The sequence below is a fragment of the Zootoca vivipara genome, chromosome 7 (genome assembly GCF_963506605.1).
Source record: "Zootoca vivipara chromosome 7, rZooViv1.1, whole genome shotgun sequence".
Taxonomy (NCBI): domain Eukaryota; kingdom Metazoa; phylum Chordata; class Lepidosauria; order Squamata; family Lacertidae; genus Zootoca; species Zootoca vivipara.
Window position 1 is genome coordinate 91,119,868 of NC_083282.1, and position 22,560 is coordinate 91,142,427.

At 41.2% G+C, this 22,560-nt stretch overlaps 1 protein-coding gene across 7 annotated transcripts in view; it reads right to left on the reverse strand.

The window, feature by feature from the left end:
* The window catches only part of RTEL1 (regulator of telomere elongation helicase 1), a 107,713-nt gene that overhangs the window by 39,186 nt on the left and 45,967 nt on the right, over positions 1-22,560 (reverse strand). For 6 of the 7 annotated variants that reach the window (XM_035124213.2, XM_035124212.2, XM_035124211.2 and 3 more), the window contains exons 3-16: positions 21,896-22,094; positions 19,930-20,023; positions 19,482-19,563; positions 18,576-18,636; positions 15,219-15,294; positions 13,017-13,101; positions 10,051-10,116; positions 9,280-9,433; positions 8,556-8,594; positions 7,625-7,703; positions 6,140-6,237; positions 5,081-5,136; positions 2,386-2,460; positions 1,923-2,004 (exon numbers count right to left, since the gene is read on the reverse strand). In XM_035124213.2, coding sequence (XP_034980104.2) covers positions 1,923-2,004; positions 2,386-2,460; positions 5,081-5,136; positions 6,140-6,237; positions 7,625-7,703; positions 8,556-8,594; positions 9,280-9,433; positions 10,051-10,116; positions 13,017-13,101; positions 15,219-15,294; positions 18,576-18,636; positions 19,482-19,563; positions 19,930-20,023; positions 21,896-22,094 — 1,246 coding nt within the window. Of the gene's footprint in view, positions 1-1,922; positions 2,005-2,385; positions 2,461-5,080; positions 5,137-6,139; positions 6,238-7,624; positions 7,704-8,555; positions 8,595-9,279; positions 9,434-10,050; positions 10,117-13,016; positions 13,102-15,218; positions 15,295-18,575; positions 18,637-19,481; positions 19,564-19,929; positions 20,024-21,895; positions 22,095-22,560 lie in introns of those variants that run through there. The other variant, XM_060277362.1, reaches the window with a different exon arrangement.

Sequence of the window (22,560 nt, forward strand, 5' to 3'; positions counted from 1 at the left end):
TGTAAACACTATTAAAAGGACCCTTTGAGTGGTCATTTGTACAGAGCAGTATCTGATAAACGCATCTAGAGCCTTGGAAGATGTTTTCAAGTAGAAAGGCAACTTTATTTTAATGTCTTGTGCAGAACTGGTTTCCCTTCTGATGGAGAAGAGAAGTTAGAGCAAGTTCTTGACTGATATAAAACAATTCTATCTTAGGAAGGAAAGCAGTATCTGGGTGTACTTCAATGTTTTTCATTGCAGAACTGCATAGATACAAGGAGAGTCAGATCTGAGCGCAGACAGCTCACCGTATCGCCTCTAGAAAAACTGTTCTGAAGGATGAACACATTGACTAGAATTAGCCATTGGCTGACTTGGGACAAAATAAAAAATACCATGCAGCTATGTATTCTATCACTGGCAGGTAGCACTGTCAAAAAAGTGCTTAGCTGTAGGACATGAGAAGATAGAAAAATGCTGAGATGGTTGAATGATGGGCTCTGAGAGATGAATTCACCAAACCTACAGATTTTATGTACGGCACAGTTGCCTGCCAGGGGTGAAAATCATGAGAGTATACTCAGAGAACCTCTTTCACTTTGCTCTTCCTCTACATGGAAGGGAGGAGGGGATATCAAGTTTGGGAAGGTGACCATTTAGGTTGGCACTTTACTCAGTATCACATTTCTGACACAAAAGAAAGTAGAGACAGAGCATGGAACAAGCAAAGGAATTGCGAGATTTGTATTTTTAGGCAATGCCATTGTCACTTCAATTCTCAAGGTTCTCTTATCAACGCTTCAAATTATTTCTTTGTTTTCTGTACTATTCACCACATTTCTAAACAAGGAAAATGCGTACTGCCTAGACTGCCCGCAAGAGTTTCTGGAACTAAAGTACAAGGACATGCTATGAACAGTAAGAAGTACTTGAAGTAAACCTAAACAATAGTTTTCCCCACTCAGAATTGGTATGTGTAAGATAAATATAATTTACCAAATTACTTACGACAACAACTGTGGGGAAAAAATATTTATATGGGAAGATACCTTTATAATTGCATCAGCATCATTAGAAGCTAAATGTCAAATGAATTCATTTTTGCTCTTTAGAACACACCAAGTTTGGCTATTGTAATAATGTGAGATATGCACACAACCTTTGCTCTTGGTACACCTCCTTTCATTCAAGCTGCCAACAAATCAGTACTTAATTCTAATTTAGGGAGGGGAAATATGTAGCCTTTCAGATGCTGTTAGACTCCAACCCCCATCATCCCTTGCTGATATGGCCAATGACCAAGGATGATGGGAGTTGTAGTCCAGCAATGTCTGGAGGGCCACAGGTCTAATTTAAGCATTGATTCCCATTTTGTCCAAAGCAGGGGAACCATGGTTGCAAACTTCAGAACAAGCCGGAATATTAAGCCACAGTTTGAAGTCAGTTCATTCCAAAGAGAGCAGCAAAATGGGAAAACATGTTTACTGATTTAATGGCAACTTGTGGGCAAAGGGGGAGGTAAGGAGTCCATGAGTGCAGTCAAAAGGCTGATGCATATCATCTGGGGAATGAAAATGGAAGCTACTGGTCCTCCTAGCTTCCTTCCTATGTCTATGACTCCCAGTCCTTGACTACCTAACCCACATGGTCATGCCATTGTTTGTCCTGCTTTTGCCTACCTTTGCCCCCTCAGTTCTTCCCAAAATCAACAGCACAACATCAATTCCTTCAAACACAACATTAAATTTTGGAAGCACAATTATACAGTGCAATGACAAAACTACGCAATGGTTTCACAAAAGCTGGCTAGAAAATGTCCTGGCCAAATGAGAATTTAGATCGCTGTCTTGGCACACACAGCTGCCTCCAGTTCTAATTTAAGTTGAAGAAACCTGGGCTGAAAGATTTACATGATCTAAACAACGTATTAGCATCATCACCTTGTTTTTTAGTTGCTGATGAGTTCCACAGGTCTGTCCTCTGCTTCTTTTTATGATTACTTGCATCTAGATGGATGTGGACCTAAGAAGCAGAATCAATAAATATGAAGTAAAAGAATAGGACATCTATGGTACTTGCATCACCACAATGATGTTTGTAAGGGAGCAATGAACAGAATCAGCTTCTAATAGCAGGCAACATGTTGTAAGTGGGCCTATGCAGTTTGAACAAGGAACTGAGCAAATTTTGAGAAGGTGTTAACTTACTCTTTTGCAGTATCTTACAACTGAAAAGGTATAAAGTCACTAATTATTATAGTATGGTGAGCTCATGCAGCCCTCTTTTCCCTCAAACTTAATTCAACCATTTATTGCCAAGCCTATAAAAAACTAAAATCTTTTGACTTTTTAGCATCTCAGGGAAGCTAAAGTAGGAAATCAGCCTCAGAACAGCACAGCATACCTTATAATACTTCGAAACTGAGCAGCCCAGGACCCAACCAGACGTGCCTTGTGATGGACGGAAGTTAAAAACAGTCTAGGAAACAAGACGGGAGAAAATGTAAGATGGGGAGGGAAAACCCACCATGCCTTTCAAGCAAGGTAAATAAGATTCGGCATGCTTCTGAATGGCTTCATCATAACAAAATAATTTCAAAATAAAAAAGGATTTTTGCTGGTTATCCGCAACACCTTTGCAAGGCTTCCAACTCTATCACCAGGCTGAAAGCACAGGATAGGGTAACAGTGTGCAGAAGGGCAATTTGTGGGTGTTTTAGTTCCCATTTTGCCAACGATTACTCCTAGAGTTCCATAGGGTTACTTCTGAGTAGACATAAATAGCCACTTTTCAATTTAGAAAAAAAGGCAGCTGAGGGGGAACATGATATTGGTGTATAAGAGATGAATGGTGTATCTTATACAGCACACGGGACCAAAAAGAAAGGACTTATTCATGCAGCACATAGAAAAACCATGTAACTTGCTCCCACAGGAGGACAGTGATAGCCATCAACTTAGTTGGCTTTAAGAGAGAATTAGACAAATTCATGGAGAAGGCTACCAGTGGCTTCTAGCCACGGTGGTTGTGCTCTGCCTCCATGGCTGGAGGCTTAATGCTTCTGAATATCAGTTCCTGGAAACCACAGGAGGCGAGAGTGCTCTTGTGCTTGGGTCCTGTTTGATGGTTTCCCACTAAGGCATCTGGTTGGCCACTGTGAAAACAGGATGCTGGATTAGATGCGCCATTGGCCTGATCCAGCAGCCAGGCTCTTTTTACCTTCTTATAGTATTACTAGGGGGGCATTCCCCCCCCCCGACTCACTCTACCCTGCCAAACCTTGCCAAACCGCCTCACTCGTATATAATTTAACTGACATATAATCATGCCTTATTCATCAATAAATGTACTTTACAAATGTGTAAACATCAACATATACAGAGATACAATGACAATATGATGTGTTTTATTAGAACAGCTATTGCTGCCCTACTATCCAAATATCTTTAAAAAGTACTATATTTATCCATATATAAGATGCCCCCATGTATAAGACACCCCCTACTTTTGGGGACCCCAAATTTAGAAAATGGGCATATGCACTATTTGTGTATAAGACGCCCCCACATTTTTAACCTTATTTTAAAGTAAAAAAAAAAACAACCTAGTCTTATACACGGAAAAGTATGCATACCGTATATTATAGCTTGGAGAGTGATCACCCCCTAGTGGAAGTTAAAACAACTACAACAGAGAGCTCAAGAAGTTAATAAAAATGAATGGCCTACTACAATTTTGTTTATAAAAATACAGTTAATTTCATCATTACTAGTAGCTGGGCAGAAGATGCTGTTGGACGTTTTGTGGTAGGGGAAATGGCCAAGAAACACTGCTAATATGTTGGATAAAACAGTTTGGATAGATTGACATTTCCTATATCATAAGGTATTAATATGAAGCAAGTTTAGGCAAGCTGAAAGGATGGTACCCTGAGGAGCAAAAGGTTTCTCAGTACTCTTAAATATAATTCATGGCACTGTGGAAAGAGGCTATCAAAACTTAACCCACGTACAAAAAAATTTAACTCATTTACATTAAGTTTATGAACAAGTTAAATACGTCTTAGTTCATTTCCTATAACTGCAATTTATTAAAATATACAGTGTATCCAAATGTACAACTGTGGGTGGATAATGACTTGTCTGGACTCTGGAAGACTTGAAATGAAAACCTATGTGGAAATACCACAAGCAAATGCATCTCCTTTTAATCTTTTCTTCTGCAGACTAAACATACCCAACCTCTTGGTTTTAGACACTGTCAATTTCCTGGTCATCCTCCTCCTCTAACATACCCAGATTTTTCTACTGCTCTTTGTTTCCAGACTCTATCATCATCCTGGTCACCAGGCATTTCCTGTCAAGACCCATCCAGTGCTCAAAGCAAACATAGAGGTTACGGAGTCTAAAGGATATAATTCCCATAGGATTTGTTCTTGATCTGCAGGAAAGGTTTATACCAGGCATAGGCAAACTCGGCCCTCAGGATGTTTTGGGACTACAACTCCCATCATCCCTAGGTAACAGGACCAGTGGTCAGGGATGATGGGAGTTGTAGTCCCAAAACATATGGAGGGTCGAGTTTGCCTATGCCTGGTTTACACTGCACCAGCTCAATCTTGCCTCCTTAAATCTCTCCCAATTATGTTCCAGTGAATCATAAATATGCTAGTTTCTAAACTGAAAAATGCAGACCACATCCCTTGGAACTCTCATTCCATTGTGCACAGCAAATTGGCATTCAAAGACAAAGAATACCAAGTGGAAATGACCACAGCCTTGATTGCTGCCACCATCAAGCAGAATTTCTTTTTCCTTTATCATAATAAATTTACACAGACACAACCAACTACCCTACCTTATCGCAGCTTCAGACCTGAGCAGGTTGAACATGAGAGTGCAGCAGAATTCTGTAAAGTGATTTTAACCATCCTATTCTCTATTTACCAACTTGTCCCAGGTTTACATAAAGTGCATTATGAAGATATTCACAGAACAACATGAAAACCTCACTTGGAATGTTATTACTGAATTTATAACTCTCTCCATGGTGCCTTTCAGTCTTTGAAACTACAAAAGAGGAGGCAACATATATTTACCTGAATTATGTCTGTAAATTTATGCAACCCAGCTGTATTGATGAATACGCCAGTCCCTAAAGGCAGAGGAGAATATTGTAACATTTTTACATAACTTTTCTCACAATCATCAAAAATCCATTCATGAACACTGCGTTGTAGACATGGAGGCACTGGGCAAAGATTCTGGCATCTGCTACAGTGGCCCTGGCGGAAACTAACAAAATGAATTCCAATAGGGACAAATCAGGCATTAATTACTTCCTGGACTCAATCTCCTTTTACTAGAAATAATTAGCCATCATGGGCAAGGGTGAAGGACACAAAAGATCAGCCACAGAGTACCCTCTCTACATCCTCAGGACACATCAACTGAAACTCATCCCATGAACTTGGACCTGATGGCATTCTGGTAATGCGTAGCCCCAAACACAGTTACAAATGAGGCATCAAGGTCAGAGAGGATATAAGCAATTTTATTACATATTCTTATTTATTAGTCACTATTTTTCCCACAAAAGTAAACTCAAAACGACAAAAATTTGTACAGTGGTACCTCTACTTACGAATTTAATGCGTTCCAAACGCACATTTGTAAGTCAAAAAAAAATTGTAAGTCGAATCCCATAGGAATGCATTGGGAGAAAAAATTCGTAAGTAGAAGCAACCCTATCTAAAAATTCATAAGTAGAAAAATCCTATCTAAACCGCATCCAAGATGGCGGACGGAGCTCCATTCGTAAGTAGAGGTACCACTGTATACTCAAAATGTTTAGCAAACTTATCATACGATGCCTCTGAAGATTCTGGGATCTCTCCCCATGGACCTCTGTTGCATATTCACCACCCCCACCACACAGAATAGGTTTCATAATGAGTTCTTGTGCTCAATCATATTCACCATGAATCTTTCACCTGTATTCTAGTTGTCTCCCACCTTGTTTCATTTTCTCTAGGTGTAACGATTTTCAGGTCTGTTTCTTGGGCTCATGCAATGCTGTGCACTCTCACAATATTATACTCTACTTTCAAACTTTCTCCCCACCCCCTATTTTTCCAAAGTATAATGTGTACACTTACGGCCTGCTAAATACTGTAAGATTTGTTCCAGCGACTCAAGGAGAGATGCTTGGGTTTTGGATGTGATTTGGACCTTTTCAAACAGGTCAAATATATAACTGTAATTTCAAGAAGAAACATAAACAAAATACTGAGCCTTATCCTAGTAGCTAACCAAAGTACAAAATACAAGACAGTTTCGTTCCATTTCTCACTAAGGTATTCTAGGGTTCTCAGCACATATAAACATTATGTATACAGAGTTAGAAGAACTACTCAGAATCAACCCGGGATTTCAGATAAATTCTAAAGGAACTAGGATTAAGCCTAAATAATATTTAATCCTAGATCTGAATCAACAAAAAGGAACAGCTAGAAGGAGAATTATTACAAAGCATGTGCAAAAATAATGTGGATGAGATTCAGCTAATGAGCTCTGACAGTACAAGCTTTGGGGAGAGTGGGAGAACCCCCCAGGACAGCAGGTGGGGGAAGGAAAAGGCAGATCATTCCATCAGACAAGCAGAAAAGCTTGCACTGAAAGAGCAATCTGCTTAATGCCATGTTGAATTCTTCCCTGTAAGTATGGATAACCTATTCCGTAACAGAGAGCGGTAATCAAATATGTTTTACTTAACAGTATTTTGAATCCCTGCGACGGGGTGAGCTCTTGTTGTTCGGTCCCAGCTCCTGCCCACCTAGCAGTTCCAGAGCATGTCAAGTGCAGGTAGATAAACAGGTACCGCTCTGGCAGGAAGGTAAACGGCGTTTCTGTGCGCTGCTCTGGTTTGCCAGAAGTGGGTTAGTCATGTTGGCCACATGACCCGGAAGCTGTCTACGGACAAACGCCGGCTCCCTCAGCCCATAGATGAGCACGCAACCCCAGTCGTCCGCAACTGGACCTAAAGGTCAGGGGTACCTTTACCTTTAACCTTGGTTGAATACCATCCGCCACCTCCTACCAAAGTTTGAAGAGCCTCCATAAACATGAGGGCTAGAAACCTTCTTTTAAAAGCCAACCTGCGAGATAGGGCAGGCTAAGCAATATTTCATTAATTTATTATATTTATATCCCATCTATCATTCAAGGTGGCATAAATGGCTCGTTCATTCCCTATCATTATAACAACCTTGTAGAATATGTTAAGCAGAGAGATAGGAGGTACCCCAAGGCCTCCAAATGAGCTTCACGGCTTACTAGTCTAACCATTATATGTACTACTTGACCTGACGGGTCACCCAGTGAGCTTCACAGTCAAGCAAGGGTTTGAACTGAGTGTCCCAGTCTGACCCTTCATCCTGCTTCATCAAGCAACATCTTTGCTGCTACAATTTTCAGCAGCCACAATTGAGCTCCAGAAAATCTGGGTGACTCAGCCCCAAGATTCTCAAGGACACACCCTACACCATAAAACAAGCAACACGGCAATTTTATGAGTCTATGGGCAAGCACACGAAAATAAGAAATGCCAACTTGGCACACGCTTTGTATCTCCTGAAACATACCTTCCATCCTTAGTGAGTCCACTTCCACTTGGTGGCAGCTCGATAGCATCTATAACGTTTTCTAGCTGAAGAAGAATCTCTTGAAGGCAAACAAAGGAAGAAGAGGAATGTTATGCAGCTGGCATATAACCAAATTGTCCTGCTCTTCCTCCTCAGACGAGACTGCAACACAGGCACTGCCTCACTGCCTTCCCAACAAGAAAAGGGCTCCTTCTAAGCGGCACACTCCCTTAGGGTGGGGAGGTTGCAATGCCACACTTATACAACAGGCCACCTCTGTGGGCTTGTTGCTGAAAAGCAGGACACAACTTTTAAAAAGAACTAAAGAACTAAAGCAAAGGACTTTTTCTAGGGCTGAAGCAAGATTTTCACATTTGGGGGGTAATACGTTCTGAGTAAGATAAGTAGAATCCAGTCAACCAATGATCTGCCATATGCCAATATTATTAAAATGACAGGCAAATTACATTGTTTACAAGCAATTAAAATATGCAAATGAGGAGTAGCTTGCCAGCCAAATGCATAATGAAATATCCTTCAGTATTCAACAAGTTGTCAGTAAATTAGCTAGTATTTCTCATCCACCATGTATGTTTCTCTCAAGCCAAATGATTAGGAATTTGCTTCCACAAAGGATAGCCTACTGTGCATTCCCCCCCCCCCACACACACACAACCATTAATAAATGTTCCTTTGGTCTCTTTGGGTGTTGTTCAAGGCATTCTGTTTTTCACATACTACATACGTTGACAGATCTTTAATTTATTGCACCAAAGTGGTGCATAAAGTACAAAATTTGGAATATCTGTGCAATACAGTAATCAGCTACATGATCCTCTTGGCTAAAATGAAAGCCACCCATTGCCAAAACATTTTTTTAAAAAACCTCTCTACTGTATAGACAAAATATGAATCTAATAATTGTACATACGCTTTATCTTTGCAATGTCTTCAAGCTCCATGTTTAATCCTGTTTCAGAAAGAATTCTTATTCAGACAGTTTCCAGGGCAATACTGTATCAATGTCTCTTCCCCCAGCCCATCCTGTATAAATCTCAATATTTAGATTGTAACTAATGTACCTTTCCAAGTGCAATGTACATGCATTGCCTGTTAAATGCTTATTGGACTTTGCTCCAGATGAATATTGCGTATGAGTGGAAGAGAAAAGGCCGGGAAGGCTGCAAAGTATTCTGATGGCTATCCTGCAGGCTTTATGTGCTCTTCATTTCCCTCCTTGGCCAATTCTCCAAACCAAAATCCAGAAATCCAAAGCACAAATATCAAAAGCGCCATTTAAACAATTTGCTTTTAAGTACCCAATTTATACTGGATTTGGCTTGGCATGGAAAACATACACGCCTTTAAACAAGCTCAATGAATTCACTGAAAAAACTCTTGCAGATGCCTCACTGGCATTAATACACAGCTGCACAAAAGATTTTCATGTTCTTGCACAAGCATCTTTCTTTCATTGGGGTTTTCACAGAAGAGTTGCCAGCAATAATCCTAATATTGTACATCAACTGCCTAGCAACCAAAGTCCACGTTCTGAAGACTGACTTAGCAGAACTCAAGAGTAATTTCTAAACGCATGCAGCCCAATGAAGCTCTTGATGCATTCTAGAAATTACTGCCCTATACAGACAATCTACCTGAACTGGGAGGCTCCACATTGAATTCAGAGTTGATTTCATTCTGCTGGACATTTTTCACTTGTTCTTCCAGAACTATGTTAATGGCATCCACAGCTGAAGCTAAGTCATAAGGTGTCAAGTCAAACGATGCCAACTCTTCACATATCTTCTCCTATGGGTGTAGACAAAAAAAACTACACTTGTAGTGTAAACTATTAACCACACCAGCTAGGCATACACTTTGCGTCTGTCTGTCAGGACAATTCGTGCTCTAGGAAGACAACGTGATCAAAGGACCAAATGAAGAGAGTAGTTCTTTTAAAAATAACACCAGTGACCTATCATCTCAGTTGCTCAATACGATTGAGGGAACAAATAATTTTTATTATTTATACCCCGCCCATCTGGCTGGGTTTCCCCAGCCACTCTGGGCGGCTTCCAACAATATATTAAAATACAATAGACAAACATTAAAAGCTTCCCTAAACAGGGCTGCCTTCAGATGTCTTCTAAAAGTCTGGTAGATGTTTACTTCTTTGACATCTGGGGAGCGCATTCCATAGGGCAGCTGACACTACCGAGAAGACCCTCTACCTGGTTCCCTCTAACCTGGCTTCTTGCAATGAGAGAACCGCCAGAAGGCCCTCGGCGCTGGACCTCAGTGTCCGGGCAGAACAATGGGGGGGGATGCTCCTTAGTCACAGATTACTTGAATTCTTATATGAAAACATACCTAGAAGGCTCTTTGCCTGTTAAAAATGGAGAGAAGCCAGATGCATCTTTTCTTACCACATTGTGAGCTTCATCAAGTATCACTACAGCTCCCTTCAAGTCCAAGTTGTGAGCTCTTCGACTCTATTTTTTTTTAAAAAAAGAGGGAGATATGTGAGGCAGGATGGCAGGGACAACTTGTTTACAATTACTTGCAACCACCCTTAAGCGTCTGCCATCACAAAGCAGTCTCAAAGTATGGCAGCTACACATGGCCCAATGAAAGCCATGCAACCTGATCCTGTAAAACAGGGGTTGTCCTCCTGGTCCCTACCGCCCACTAGTGGGCATTTCAGGATTCTAGGTGGGCGGTAGGAGGTTCTACGGCACAAGCTGAATCCTCCTTCTATTGAGCACTGGTGGGCGGTAAGGAAATTTTACCATCAAGAAAGATGCATTAGTGGGCGGTAGGTATAAAAAGGTTGACTACCCCTGCTGTAAAAGTCCATTTCAATGGCAGTCACAGAGGTGCTCCTTGCGAACCTATTATTTATTAAATATTTTATATGCTGCCTGTTTTGCCGGCATCTAAAGGTGGTGCACAACAATATTTTTAAAAATTACAGCAAGTACAATCAAAAGCAGTAAAGGCAATCCATAAAAATATCCTTTAAAATCCCACAACAAGCAGGAAGTTGTGGGTGGGTGTATCTGTTGCACACACATGTTTGAGGAACAGTTAATGCCAATAAACCAAAGCAACATGTCATTTTGTTTCCTCAGTGCACAATTCACGAAGAGAAACAGTGAAACAGCTTTGTCAGCACATGAGTAACTTCTATTATTCAATGAACCTCATAACTAGAAAATGATCCATAAATCTCCATTGCTACAATCCCAAAATAGTGACTGATAAGATAATAAGATAATATAATCTTTATTGTCATTGCCCCTTGTGGGAACAACGAAATTACTCGGTTACCACACCCACTCAGATAAAGCTTTCTACATAATCCAAAATTACTACAAAACCCTAATTAAAACAGTGCAATACGGTACAATATAACAAATAAAATTAGATGACTTCAAAGTCCAGACTTTCCATTTAAGGCCAAAATCGCTCTAGAGAAGAAACTGTTCTTGAAACGGCTCGTTCTTGCCTGCATTGTTCTATATCTCCGTCCCGATGGCAGGAGCTCGAAGAAACGGTGACCAGGGTGCGTTGGATCTAGGGTCTAGTGCTTTTCTATGGCACCTGGTGGTATAGATTTGTTCTAAGGTGGAGAGTGAGCAGCCAATAATGCTCTCTGCTCTTTTCATAATTCTGCACAGCCCTGTCCTATCCTGAGAAGTACAGCTTCCGTACCACACACATGAACCATACATGAGCACACTCTGTATGGCACAGTGATAGAAGGCAAGCAGCAGCTTTTGTGAAAGATGGCTTTTCCTTAGAATTCTCAAAAAGTACAGTCTGTCTCTGCTGTGCTTTCTTCACAAACCCCCTTGTATTAACACTCCAGGACAGATCCTCCTGTAGCTCAATGCCTAGAAATTTAAACGTTGTTACCCTCTCCACACAGATTCAGTAAATCAAAAGTGGCTGGACCTCGTTCTTCTGTCTCCTAAAGTCCACCACAAGCTCCTTTGTTTTCTTTGTACTTATGAGCAAGTTATTAACTCTGCACCACTCTGTCAGCCGCTCTACCTCATCTCTATAGTCCATTTCACTCTCCTCATCAGAGATGAGCCCGATCATGGTTGTGTCATCTGCAAATTTGACAACCCTATTACTAGGGTGAGCTGTACTGGGATTTCATTGTTATCCACACTTCACCATGAGATCCCAGTACAGGTCACTCGAATACTGGTAACCTGCAGTAATGATTAAATAAAAGGTTTTTAGCCTTTAAAAGAAGGGGGTAGGAGAGAATAAAAGCCACGCAAGCAGTTTTTTTCTAAAAGCAGAGCTCAAAGAGGCTTCTAATACTCAGTAGATGGCACCATATTCAAGGTGGATCAAGGACAACATGGCTCTAACTTGCCTGTCGCACAGCCACTAAACTAGCCTTGTTAGTCAGTACAGGGAGATACGCAAAAACAATCTTAAAAGGCTCCTGTGAATTAGTTATACAGAAGGGAGAAAATTAGTTTCTATGAAAATTAGTTTCTATGATGAAAACAAAGGAAAGTTCAAGAAGGATACTGATCAGTTCAAGAAGGATACTGATAAGCTGGAACGTGTCCAGAAGAGGGCAACCAAAATGGTCAAAGGCCTGGAAACGATGCCTTATGAGGAACGGCTTAGGGAGCTGGGTATGTTTAGCCTGGAGAAGAGAAGGTTAAGGGGTGATATGATAACCATGTTCAAATATATAAAAGGATGTCATATAAAGGAGGGAGAAAGGTTGTTTTCTGCTGCTCCAGAGAAGCGGACACGGAGCAACGGATTCAAACTACAAGAAAGAAAATTCCACCTAAACATTAGGAAGAACTTCCTGACAGTAAGAGCTGTTCGGCAGTGGAATTTGCTGCCAAGGAGTGTGGTGGAGTCTCCTTCTTTGGAGGTCTTTAAGCAGAGGCTTGACAGCCATCTGTCAGGAATGCTTTGATGGTGTTTCCTGCTTGGCAGGGGGTTGGACTGGATGGCCCTTGTGGTCTCTTCCAACTCTATGATTCTATGATTCTATGAAAGCAACTGAAGTTCTCCCCTGTATGCCCAGCCCAGCAGGGAAGCTCAACAAACCAAACAATATTCAGCATATTTGGAAGGATGGAAGAAAGTGGGAAATGCTACACGATGACTTCCAACAACAAAAACTAGTGAACAAAACTATCTCCCTTTCTGAGAAGTATGTTAAAATAAAAGAAACATGCACACGCATGAACACGCGCGCGCACGCACACACACACATATATATCTGCCTTATGTGATAAGCATTTAGCATCTGTAATTAATTAATCAATTTACTGGCATATCCACTAAAATCCTCTTAAAATATTCAGTAAAACTGACTTGAATTTTAAAATAATACCCCACATACCTTTGGGTCCAGTAAATAGTTATAAGGCATAAAAATGATGTCTGCCTGCTGCTTCAAACTCCGAGAAAGATAGTAAGGGCAAACTCTGTTTAAAGAGAGAGGGAGAGAAATGTACACAGTGCTGTAAGACAACCAAAATGCTTTCCACAGTCAGTCATTAAGATTCTCAGGAGTTTCTTGACAGCTTCTTAATGGGCTAGTCTTAAAGGCAGGTGGTCTGGTGGGTTTACATGGGGCCGTCTCCTCTCTCATATGATAAAAAGAGAATGCTGAGAATAAATCCTTGACCCTGCAAGTGCGAGATAAAAGGTGGTGGTCCAAAGGCTGCTAGTAAGTTTAGCATTTAAGGCATGCATAGGCAAACTCGGCCCTCCGGATGTTTTGAGACTACAATTCCCATCATCCCTGACCACTGGTCCTGTTAGCTAGGGATGATGGGAGTTGTAGTCCCAAAACATCTGGAGGGCCGAGTTTGCCTATGCCTGATTTAAGGCATTCAACTTTTTCACTGACATAGTCCAGCTTTGAGGGCCTTCTGGTAGTTCTCTCCCTGCGGGAAGGGAGGTTACAGGGCACCAGGCAGAGGAACTTCTCGGTGGTGGTGCCCGCCCTGGGGAATGCCCTCCCATCAGATGTCAAGGAAATAAACACAATCTGGCTTTTAGAAGACATCTGAAGGCAGCCATGTTGAGGGAGGTTTTTAATGTTTGATGTTTTATTGTGCTTTTAATTCTGTTGGGAGCTGCCCAGAGTGGCTGGGGTATAAATAGTAAATAATCTATTATTATTATTATTATTATTATTATTATTATTATTATTATTAACCAGGGCTTCAACCAAGAAAATAAACTGTAAAAGAGAAACGGAATCTTGATAAAGCATTAAACAAAGGGGGGTGCTTATCATGTAGTCATTTTTCAACCACAGCTTTATATCTGTTTACTTAATTAGACGTGTCATGGGGCTTATGTTTACAAAGATGGATTGTTCATGATTTGAAAAGTATAGAAAAGGGAGATTTGGAATTATCTCCCACCTGATGAGTTTATCACTGTTTGAACATCAGCTACAGTGGTATAGATCCAACAGCATTCGTTTGATAATTAGTCTTAGATGCCTTGGTATGTACACAGACTTGCACTGGAGATTTTGAATTCCCTAGCCAAAGGAATGCAATTCAGTCTCTAAATCTTTCTATGACAGATTTGCACTAAATGAAGCAGTAATTTCATATAACAATGGGTTTTTCTTTTTCCATGCCATTCTTTAATGAATTTCTAAATTCTGCAATACAGATTTTATTTATGATTGATTAATGCTCCTTTGGAAGGAAGGGCAAGATATAAATTTCACCAGCAAATAAAACATTTGGGTTGACTCTCTGTGCAATAGAGATTCAAGTATGTGGATATAAGTGAATGCAGCCAGCGCTTTCTATTCATAGAAAGATCATACAACAACTGGCATAGTATGGTGGTTGAAGGTGTGAGCAACAAATGACAATACCCCTACTTCAAATTTCAGCCTAGTCATGAACTCATTGGGCATTATTAAATCAAACTACTACATCTGAGTCTAAGCCTATCCTGCATTTTCCTAATACTGTATACAAGAAAAGTTTCCTATATTTTCCTATATACATGCACATATACATTTCCTATATACAAATACATGCACAAATTTATTGTGCACAACGACTGAATTTTGAAAAGGACTGTCAAAACTGAATCCTTTCCTCATTTCAGTTCAGCTCTAATGCAATTATCTACTGAGAATATGTCACTACTATTATTAATAATTGCTTATTAATGAAATTTGTATACTGTCCTTCAGTCACAGGGCGGTTCACAACGTAAAAATTCAAAATAAGAACACAAAATACATAAAACAAAAATTAATAACCCCTCCTCCCACAAACTCATTTAAAAGGCCGTAGAATGTTAATCAGCCAAGGACCTGGTTATAGAGAAACAGTTTTGCCTGCCACCTGAAATATGCAATGAAGGCAGCTGGCAACTTTGCAGGGGAGAGAATTCTACAAAAGGGGAGCCACTGCAGAAAAGGCTCCTTCTCATTTTGCCACCCTCTGGATTTGTCATGAAGGAGGTGCATGAACACGGGCCTCAGATGATGAACATAGGGTCCGTGTTGTTTCATATGGGGAGAGGCATAAAGAAAGAGAAAGTGCAGAGGAATTGTTACCTGTGCTTGTTCCCATTTTTAACCAGGTCTTCAATATCCAAGATGGAGCTGATCAGGTCTTTTTCAGTGCTCTTCTCTATAGAAATGAAAAGAGGAGTTAGCATATTCCAGCAGATCCCAGGCTGGCTCATCTATTCCCGATTCCTTGAACATCCCATTTTGGGCCTCCCCACCCATTCAGCAGGTAGAATGCCGAGTTCCACACTAGCAGAGAAATGTTGGCATCAATCCACAGCTGGGTGGCCAGAAGGACTGGGCAAAGGACACCTTTGCCCAATCCAAATTCCCTGGATTGTAGCCTTAGGTCAGGGGTTTGACCGGCCCACAAGCTGCCCCCGAACTGAGTTGTTGGCTTGCACGCTGTGCTAAACCGGCGCGGTGCAGGGATTCACTTCTGCAGCACCAGAAATCGCGTCTGCGTAGGCGCAGAAAATCGCAGGCGGGCGCGCTCACACACACGCAATCCAGCCCACGGAGGGATCTCCACGGAGGGATCTCCAAGTCTGAAAGAACTGGGTATATTTAGACTGGAGAAGACTCCTCCTACACCAAACACTCTTCTCAGTGAGGAATGCTATGTCATCCTGGAGGCCCCTTCATCATCGCAGGGGGCTCTGGGATGATATCCTATTTTCCACTAGAAGCAGTGCCTAGCTGAGCAGAAGAGAAAGGGTGATGCCCTTAGGGGTTTAATAGAAGATTGGATGATACAGCGGCAATGCCCAATTAATCAGGCCTAAAATTTTAATTGAGTTCTACCATTTTAATTTATTCATTTGATGAATCAACTAATACTGCAGCCCTAAAACAAGTAAACCTCCAAGTCCTCCCCCCCTTTTAATTTTAAAAAAACCCAGCCTGCGATGGGGCAAGACATGGATTCACGACATCAGAGGCACCAGCTAATTTGTGTAGTGCACAGCTGGCTTCTGCTGCAACTTGGCAAAAAGCAGAAGCATTTCCTCTGAGCTCTACTTGTGAACAAAATGTAGTGAGTACGATTCCACGATGACCCTGCTGCTTAAATTATATACTTTCATGTGCACCCTTAATTATCATTTTCTGGGTGCAACCACCCAACACTGCTGCTAAGCAACCTCTGCCCATTTCCTGCACAAATCACATTTAAAATTAATGCAGGTTGCGCATCAACAGCACTTGATGGATTGCTCCTTCTTTCTTTAACTTACATGATTATATGAACATAAGAGCCTGCTGCTTCCACATTCCAGGAAAGGTTCCAAAAATATCTGAACATCTGTTGATTTAGTGCTTAATTATGTTTCTCATAAGACACCACATTACATGCAGATGACACACTTTGCAAGCTATGCTCATGGATGCCACCATCTCCCCCCTCCCATTATGTATGTGACTGTGTGTGTGTGTGTGTGTGTGTGTGTGTGTGTGTGTGTGTGTTTTAACCTGAAATTATTGATTCATGCCACTTTCTATGGTCCCCAAATTCTGGGCTCTTAGTATTCCTTATACAGGGAGGCAAGCCTTTTACCTTCCTAGGCCTTATTGTCTCTGAATGTGTAAGCAGGTCACTTCACATAATGCAAACTATAGCTGAATGTGCATGGTATAATAGTCAGTGGCTTTCTAAAACCAGCTGACTACCAGAGCCATAAGCTTGAACTTCAACACTGTTATGATGATGATAATGATGATGATGATGATGATTTTTTTGTACCCTGCCCAGCTGACTGGGTTGCCTCAGCCACTCTGGGCAGCTTCCAGCATATACATATACATATATATATATATATATATATATATACACACACACACACACACACACACACACACACACACACACACACAAAAGCTTCCAGCATATATAAAAACATAGTAGAACATTAAATCTTTAAAAGCTTCCCTATACAGGGCTGCCTTCAGATGTCTCATGAACATAATATAGTTACTCATCTCCTTGACATCTGATGGGAGATGGGCGCCACCACCAAGAAGGCCCTTTGCCTGGCTCCCCCAGCTTTACTTCTTGGAAGCTACCTTCCAAGTGAAGTTGATATACTGAATAAGAATCCAATATAAGACTTTCTGACAGGATCAGAACTTCAGAAACCATTGGGATAATGATACCTCGTTGCACAGCTACTTTTTAGTAATATAGCAAGCTGCCTTATACAGAGTCAGATCTTTGGTTCATCTGTTTCAGTATCATCCACACTGACTGGCAGTGGTTCGCAGGGTTTCAGACGAGACTTTCGCAGCCCCATCTCCTTTGGATTGCTAGGGATTAAACCTCGGACCTTCTGCATGTAAATGATGTACTTTCCCACAGCACTATGTTTGAGAAATCTCACTTTAGATACTGCAGCACCTGCACTTATAACTGAATTCTTGTGGACTAGCGCTATGGTGGCATGGTGGAGTGCTTTTCAGTAGTGTTCCTTCCTCAATGTAAGGGATGGGGAACCTCAGGCCCAGGGCCGAAATGCAGCCTTCTGTAAGTGCTTCTATTCACCCTTGGGACTTTTCCCACACGTCCTCACCAGGTCAATTCACTCATTAGTGCTGGTTTGCAGCATTCTCCTTGTGTGCTTTTACCTGGCTACAATTATACCTATTGTCTGCCTAAATGGGTAAGGGAGACGTGTGCATGGAGATATATTTAAAAACCTTTACATTTTTCCTAGTTGGAATGGAGCCTACTGAACACAGGAAATTGCCACATCTGTAACTCTTAGGTCAATTTCTTAGGTGGGAATCCAGTTTCCACAGCCAGCAATTTGAGAACTAAATTTGCCAATATCTACCTGAAAGCAAATGGGACGTGGGTGGCACTGTGGGTTAAACCACAGAGTCTAGGGCTTGCCGATCAGAAGGTCGGCGGTTTGAATCCCTGTGACGGGGTGAGCTCCCGTTGCTTGGTCCCAGCTCCTGCCAACCTAGCAGTTCGAAAGCACGTCAAAATACAAGTAGATAAATAGGAACCGCTACAGCGGGAAGGTAAACGGCGTTTCCATGTGCTGCTCTGGTTTGCCAGAAGTGGCTTTGTCATGCTGGCCACATGACCTGGAAGCTGTACGCCGGCTCCCTTGGCCAATAACGCGAGATGAGCGCCGCAACCCCAGAGTCGGTCACGACTGGACCTAATGGTCAGGGGTCCCTTTACCTTTACCTGAAAGCAAAGCATTTGCAAGCACACAGACAAGTATGGGTTTGTATAATCTAAACTAGTCAATGATGCTTACAAACCTAACAAAAATGAAAAGCGGAGGCTGGCAGTTTTGCCTGGAAGATACAGTTACATGCAAGTAGTCAACAGAAAGGATGACATAAAACCAGACTCCCAAACTGAGAATTACTTTTACAAACATTTATTCCTACCTTCCACATTGTTATAGAAATGACACGTGCGAGTTGTTACCTTCATACGGCACATGTGGATCTGAAAAACAATATAAATTCCAATTCAGTCCATAATATAATGAAACCCAAATAAGTGTATAATTTCACTTGCTCCTATTCACTCCTTATTTCCCTTGGAATTTAGATTGTAAGTTCCTTGCAGCAGGGAGCCATCTGCTTAATTTATGCAACTCTTTAAAATACCATATACATTACTGGGACAATATAAATCACCACCACAAGTAGCTCTCAATAGAGAGCAACATATGATAACTGGATTTGAGAAAAATGGTTCTGCAAGCTCTCCTACAATATTCAAATAGACAGTGCTGTTATTTGGCAATTTTCAGAAAAGCTTTGCTGGACAATGAACAGAGAAAAACATCCATCCCTACTAAGCAGCAGGGAGTATGCTATAATTCATAGAACAAGAGCCATGGAACTTGACTGCTCCATAGCAATTTATTTCATATCCATTGTTGATTCTCCAATCACAACCTGCTTTTGCCCCCTCACAAACAAAGAAAAAATGTTTCTGGTTTACTTTAAACAAACCAAAATGTCCAAATAGTCACCAAAAGAAAGAGAGTTTAAAGGTCACAAAACAAAAACAATCAGCAGGATTTAAATTTATGACTGAAAGTCCTGAGAATATACAAAGGTCTTTGTCTGGCACCAAAATGACAAAGTAGGTTTCAGGCGGACCTCTCTTTCAGGCAGACCTTTCAGGTGAGATCATTCAATAATTGGGGTGGAATGGGCCCAGAAATGGGCTGGATGAAGTAGGTAAAGTATTAGTGAGGGAGACATGGATTTAAATTCCCACTGCCCACAGCACTCACTGGATGAACAAGAGTCAGGGCTGTTTTACTTTTATGCTCTTACCTGCGTATGGTTATTTTCCTGTCTTTTAACTTCAGGGTGGATGCAGAGCTGCTCTCTGGAACCCAATACACATACCTTTGGCCTATTAAATGGGGGTGGGGAACAAGCACTGACGTTTTATATGCACATACCAATCAAGACAAGACATTGAAGATATACATGGCTGGGTTGTGGCAAGCATTTCAAACATGGAAATGAAGAAGGGCACAATGCATAAGCTTTTCAGCATTAAAGGGCAGTATATTTCGAAAAGGCTATATTCCCTCTGAGTTGAAGGCTCAGAGCTCCTTTACTATGGCTGCAAAATGTCTCAGCAACAGCTTACATAACCAGTGTTTTCAAAAACATTCCTATCAACAATAATACAATTAAAACAAAAACGGCCAGACACATACATCCCAAGCTGTTTCACACCTGGAGTGAGCATCAATATCTTAAGTTTCTTTACCTGTAAACTGTGTTCTTTAATTCATTGATGGCCTGAGTAAGCTGGGAATGAGTTCTGGAGGCATAAATTATTTTAGGAACGTCAGTGTAATAAGCTGTCAAGTGGGGAAGGCGAGAAGGGGGTTGGAGGGAGGAAGCAGAAAGGGAAAAAATTAGTTCTTGTTTAGTGCTAAATATATCATCAGTCTGCTTTTCCCCTTCTGGTGCTATGGTAACAACTCAGCCTGCGGAGGCAGTGGCAGATTTTGCAACTCAACCACTCACCTATAAGGAACAAGAGTGCATAGTTTTAATCACTTTAGCCAAGTCATTCTATGAAGCACCTGTAGGATAAGCATCTGCACATGACAGTGAAAACTGATGCCCTGATTTATAGATTGAAGTTAGTAAGCAAAAGAGCCCCACCCCCCAAAAAAGATCAAAATGTAAGAAAGAGTGCAAATCTGGGCCCTGCCAGACCTGAGGAGTGAACAACTACAGCAGAGCAACCATGATGGATCAACATAGATGAAATGGATTTCAACACTGTGCCACTTTGTGCAGGCTCCTTGAAATTTTTTTACTGAATTTCAGAGACAGTCATGTGAGATCATGGCATCTTGGGTGACGAAAACCTAATGATGATGTTAAATACAACATCACACCACCAGTATAAGAAGATCCTAAAGAGAGGAGGAATGGGATTGCTCCTGATGTGGAATTATAGATACTGCTAGAATGTTTCAAAGGAATTGCTGGAATGTGTCAGGATGCGCCTGACCTTGGTAAAAAAAATGTTCACCCACAGATTATGGATATCCAGAGTCTACATCAGGGGGAGTCAACCTTTTTATACCTACCACCTACTAATGCATCTTTCTTGATGGTAAAATTTCCTTACCGCCCACCAGTGCTCGGTGGAAGGAGGATTTAGCTTGTGCTGTAGAACCCCCTCCTGCCCACCTAGAATCCTGAAATGCCCACTAGTGGGCGGTAGGGGCCAGGTTGACAACCCCTGGTCTACATCTGATGTGGAATCACCTACGCAAGTAATCAAATTGACATAAAAGATGGGAAGTCTAATCTTCCTGGCCCAGTTTCTAATCCCTATCAAAAGTGAGAATTGATTCTCACTCTCTTCCTTCTTTCCTTGCTGCTGCTGCCTTTCCCACTCTTTTTTATATGTTCCCTCCCTGCACTGGTTGAGTAACTAGGACTTTTATTCCAAAATGTTAAGTATGGTAGAAAACCTAGAAATCCAGATATGCTATGAAACTTTAGCAACTACATGAGCTGGAGGATGTTAGAAGGCCAAAATTTCAGTTAGAATGGGGGAAAAACAAACTCTGATTGGCTCCATTATCAATGTAATTACAATGATAATCTTAGCCTGTTCTTACTCTATATTATTTTCTAAGTGTTAGCTCGCTCTCTTACATTACTTTATTTTTATGTAATAATTCAAAGTTTAGAATATCATTTTTAATGTTATGTTTTATGTTATAATTCCAAGATTAGAATATCATTAACTTCCATATGAAGATAATACGATTGAATGAAGCACTGTACATCAATAAACTGATTTGTTTCAAAGACAATCTTGAGCTTGTGGTCTTTAATCACTGATTACGCTTTACTCTTTGTCCCACTGGATTGCTAATGAACAAATTCCAACACTGATGAAATGATCAAATTAACACAGAGTCCCCAAGTTTTTCTCTTGCTTCTGATAAACAAAAGAAACATAACACTCAGCAATGTTTGCATAGGTTCACATGTTCCGAACCTTCCATGCACCTGAATTTCCACAACCAGAGTGTGGGACTCTATTGAGGCTGGGCAACTGCAATGTTTGCCAGCTTGTCACATCTCATTTTCTACTTCTTCTGTAAGGTCAAACACTCCAGTCTAAGAACCCTGGTAATTTCACATTGTGGCTCCCAAATGAACATGACATTACTTACAGAACCACAAGACCCAGGACTTACCTGGGATATCAGCACCTGTGGTAGCATTGCCCCAGGATGACATTGGCCGGTCAGTGAAGAGTTCTGCTCCATTCAGTCGTTGGGCGATCTTCTGTGCAGAGATGGCATCTTTGAAGTGGTCCCGCCAAGCCAGAGCAGCGCAAAGGAGGCATAGTGTCTTCCCCGTGCCTGTGGGACTCTCTAAAATCCCATTCACTTGCTTGAATAATGGTAACAAGTAGAGAAAAGAAACAGTTAGAAAACGGGACATTCACTTTAAGTGCCAGCTAACTGTCAAGCATTTTCCCCATGAGTCTGTACAGAAACAAATAAGTGGCTGACAAATGCTGGCAGCCTGGATGGAAGACAGGTTGCTAGGAAGGACTAGGTAGCAGATTAGGCAGGGTGAGCTATAATTGGGAAAGCTGGGGCAGCTTCCTCTAGCTGCTCAGTTAGAACCTAACTCTTAAGGAGAGAACCAAACTAGTAATGAGGCTCACAGCTGGCTACCTGGTCTTCTCTGGAAGTTACCACTCTAAACAGGATGATGCACACATATCATCTGGACTGTATGGTTTAGTTAAATTGAACAAGAACAATGTTCTCTCTATCTGTCACTGTATGGCTTAATTTGCATAAATCATCTGACTCAGCATTTACTGGAGAATTTATAGGTCCAGAGTAAT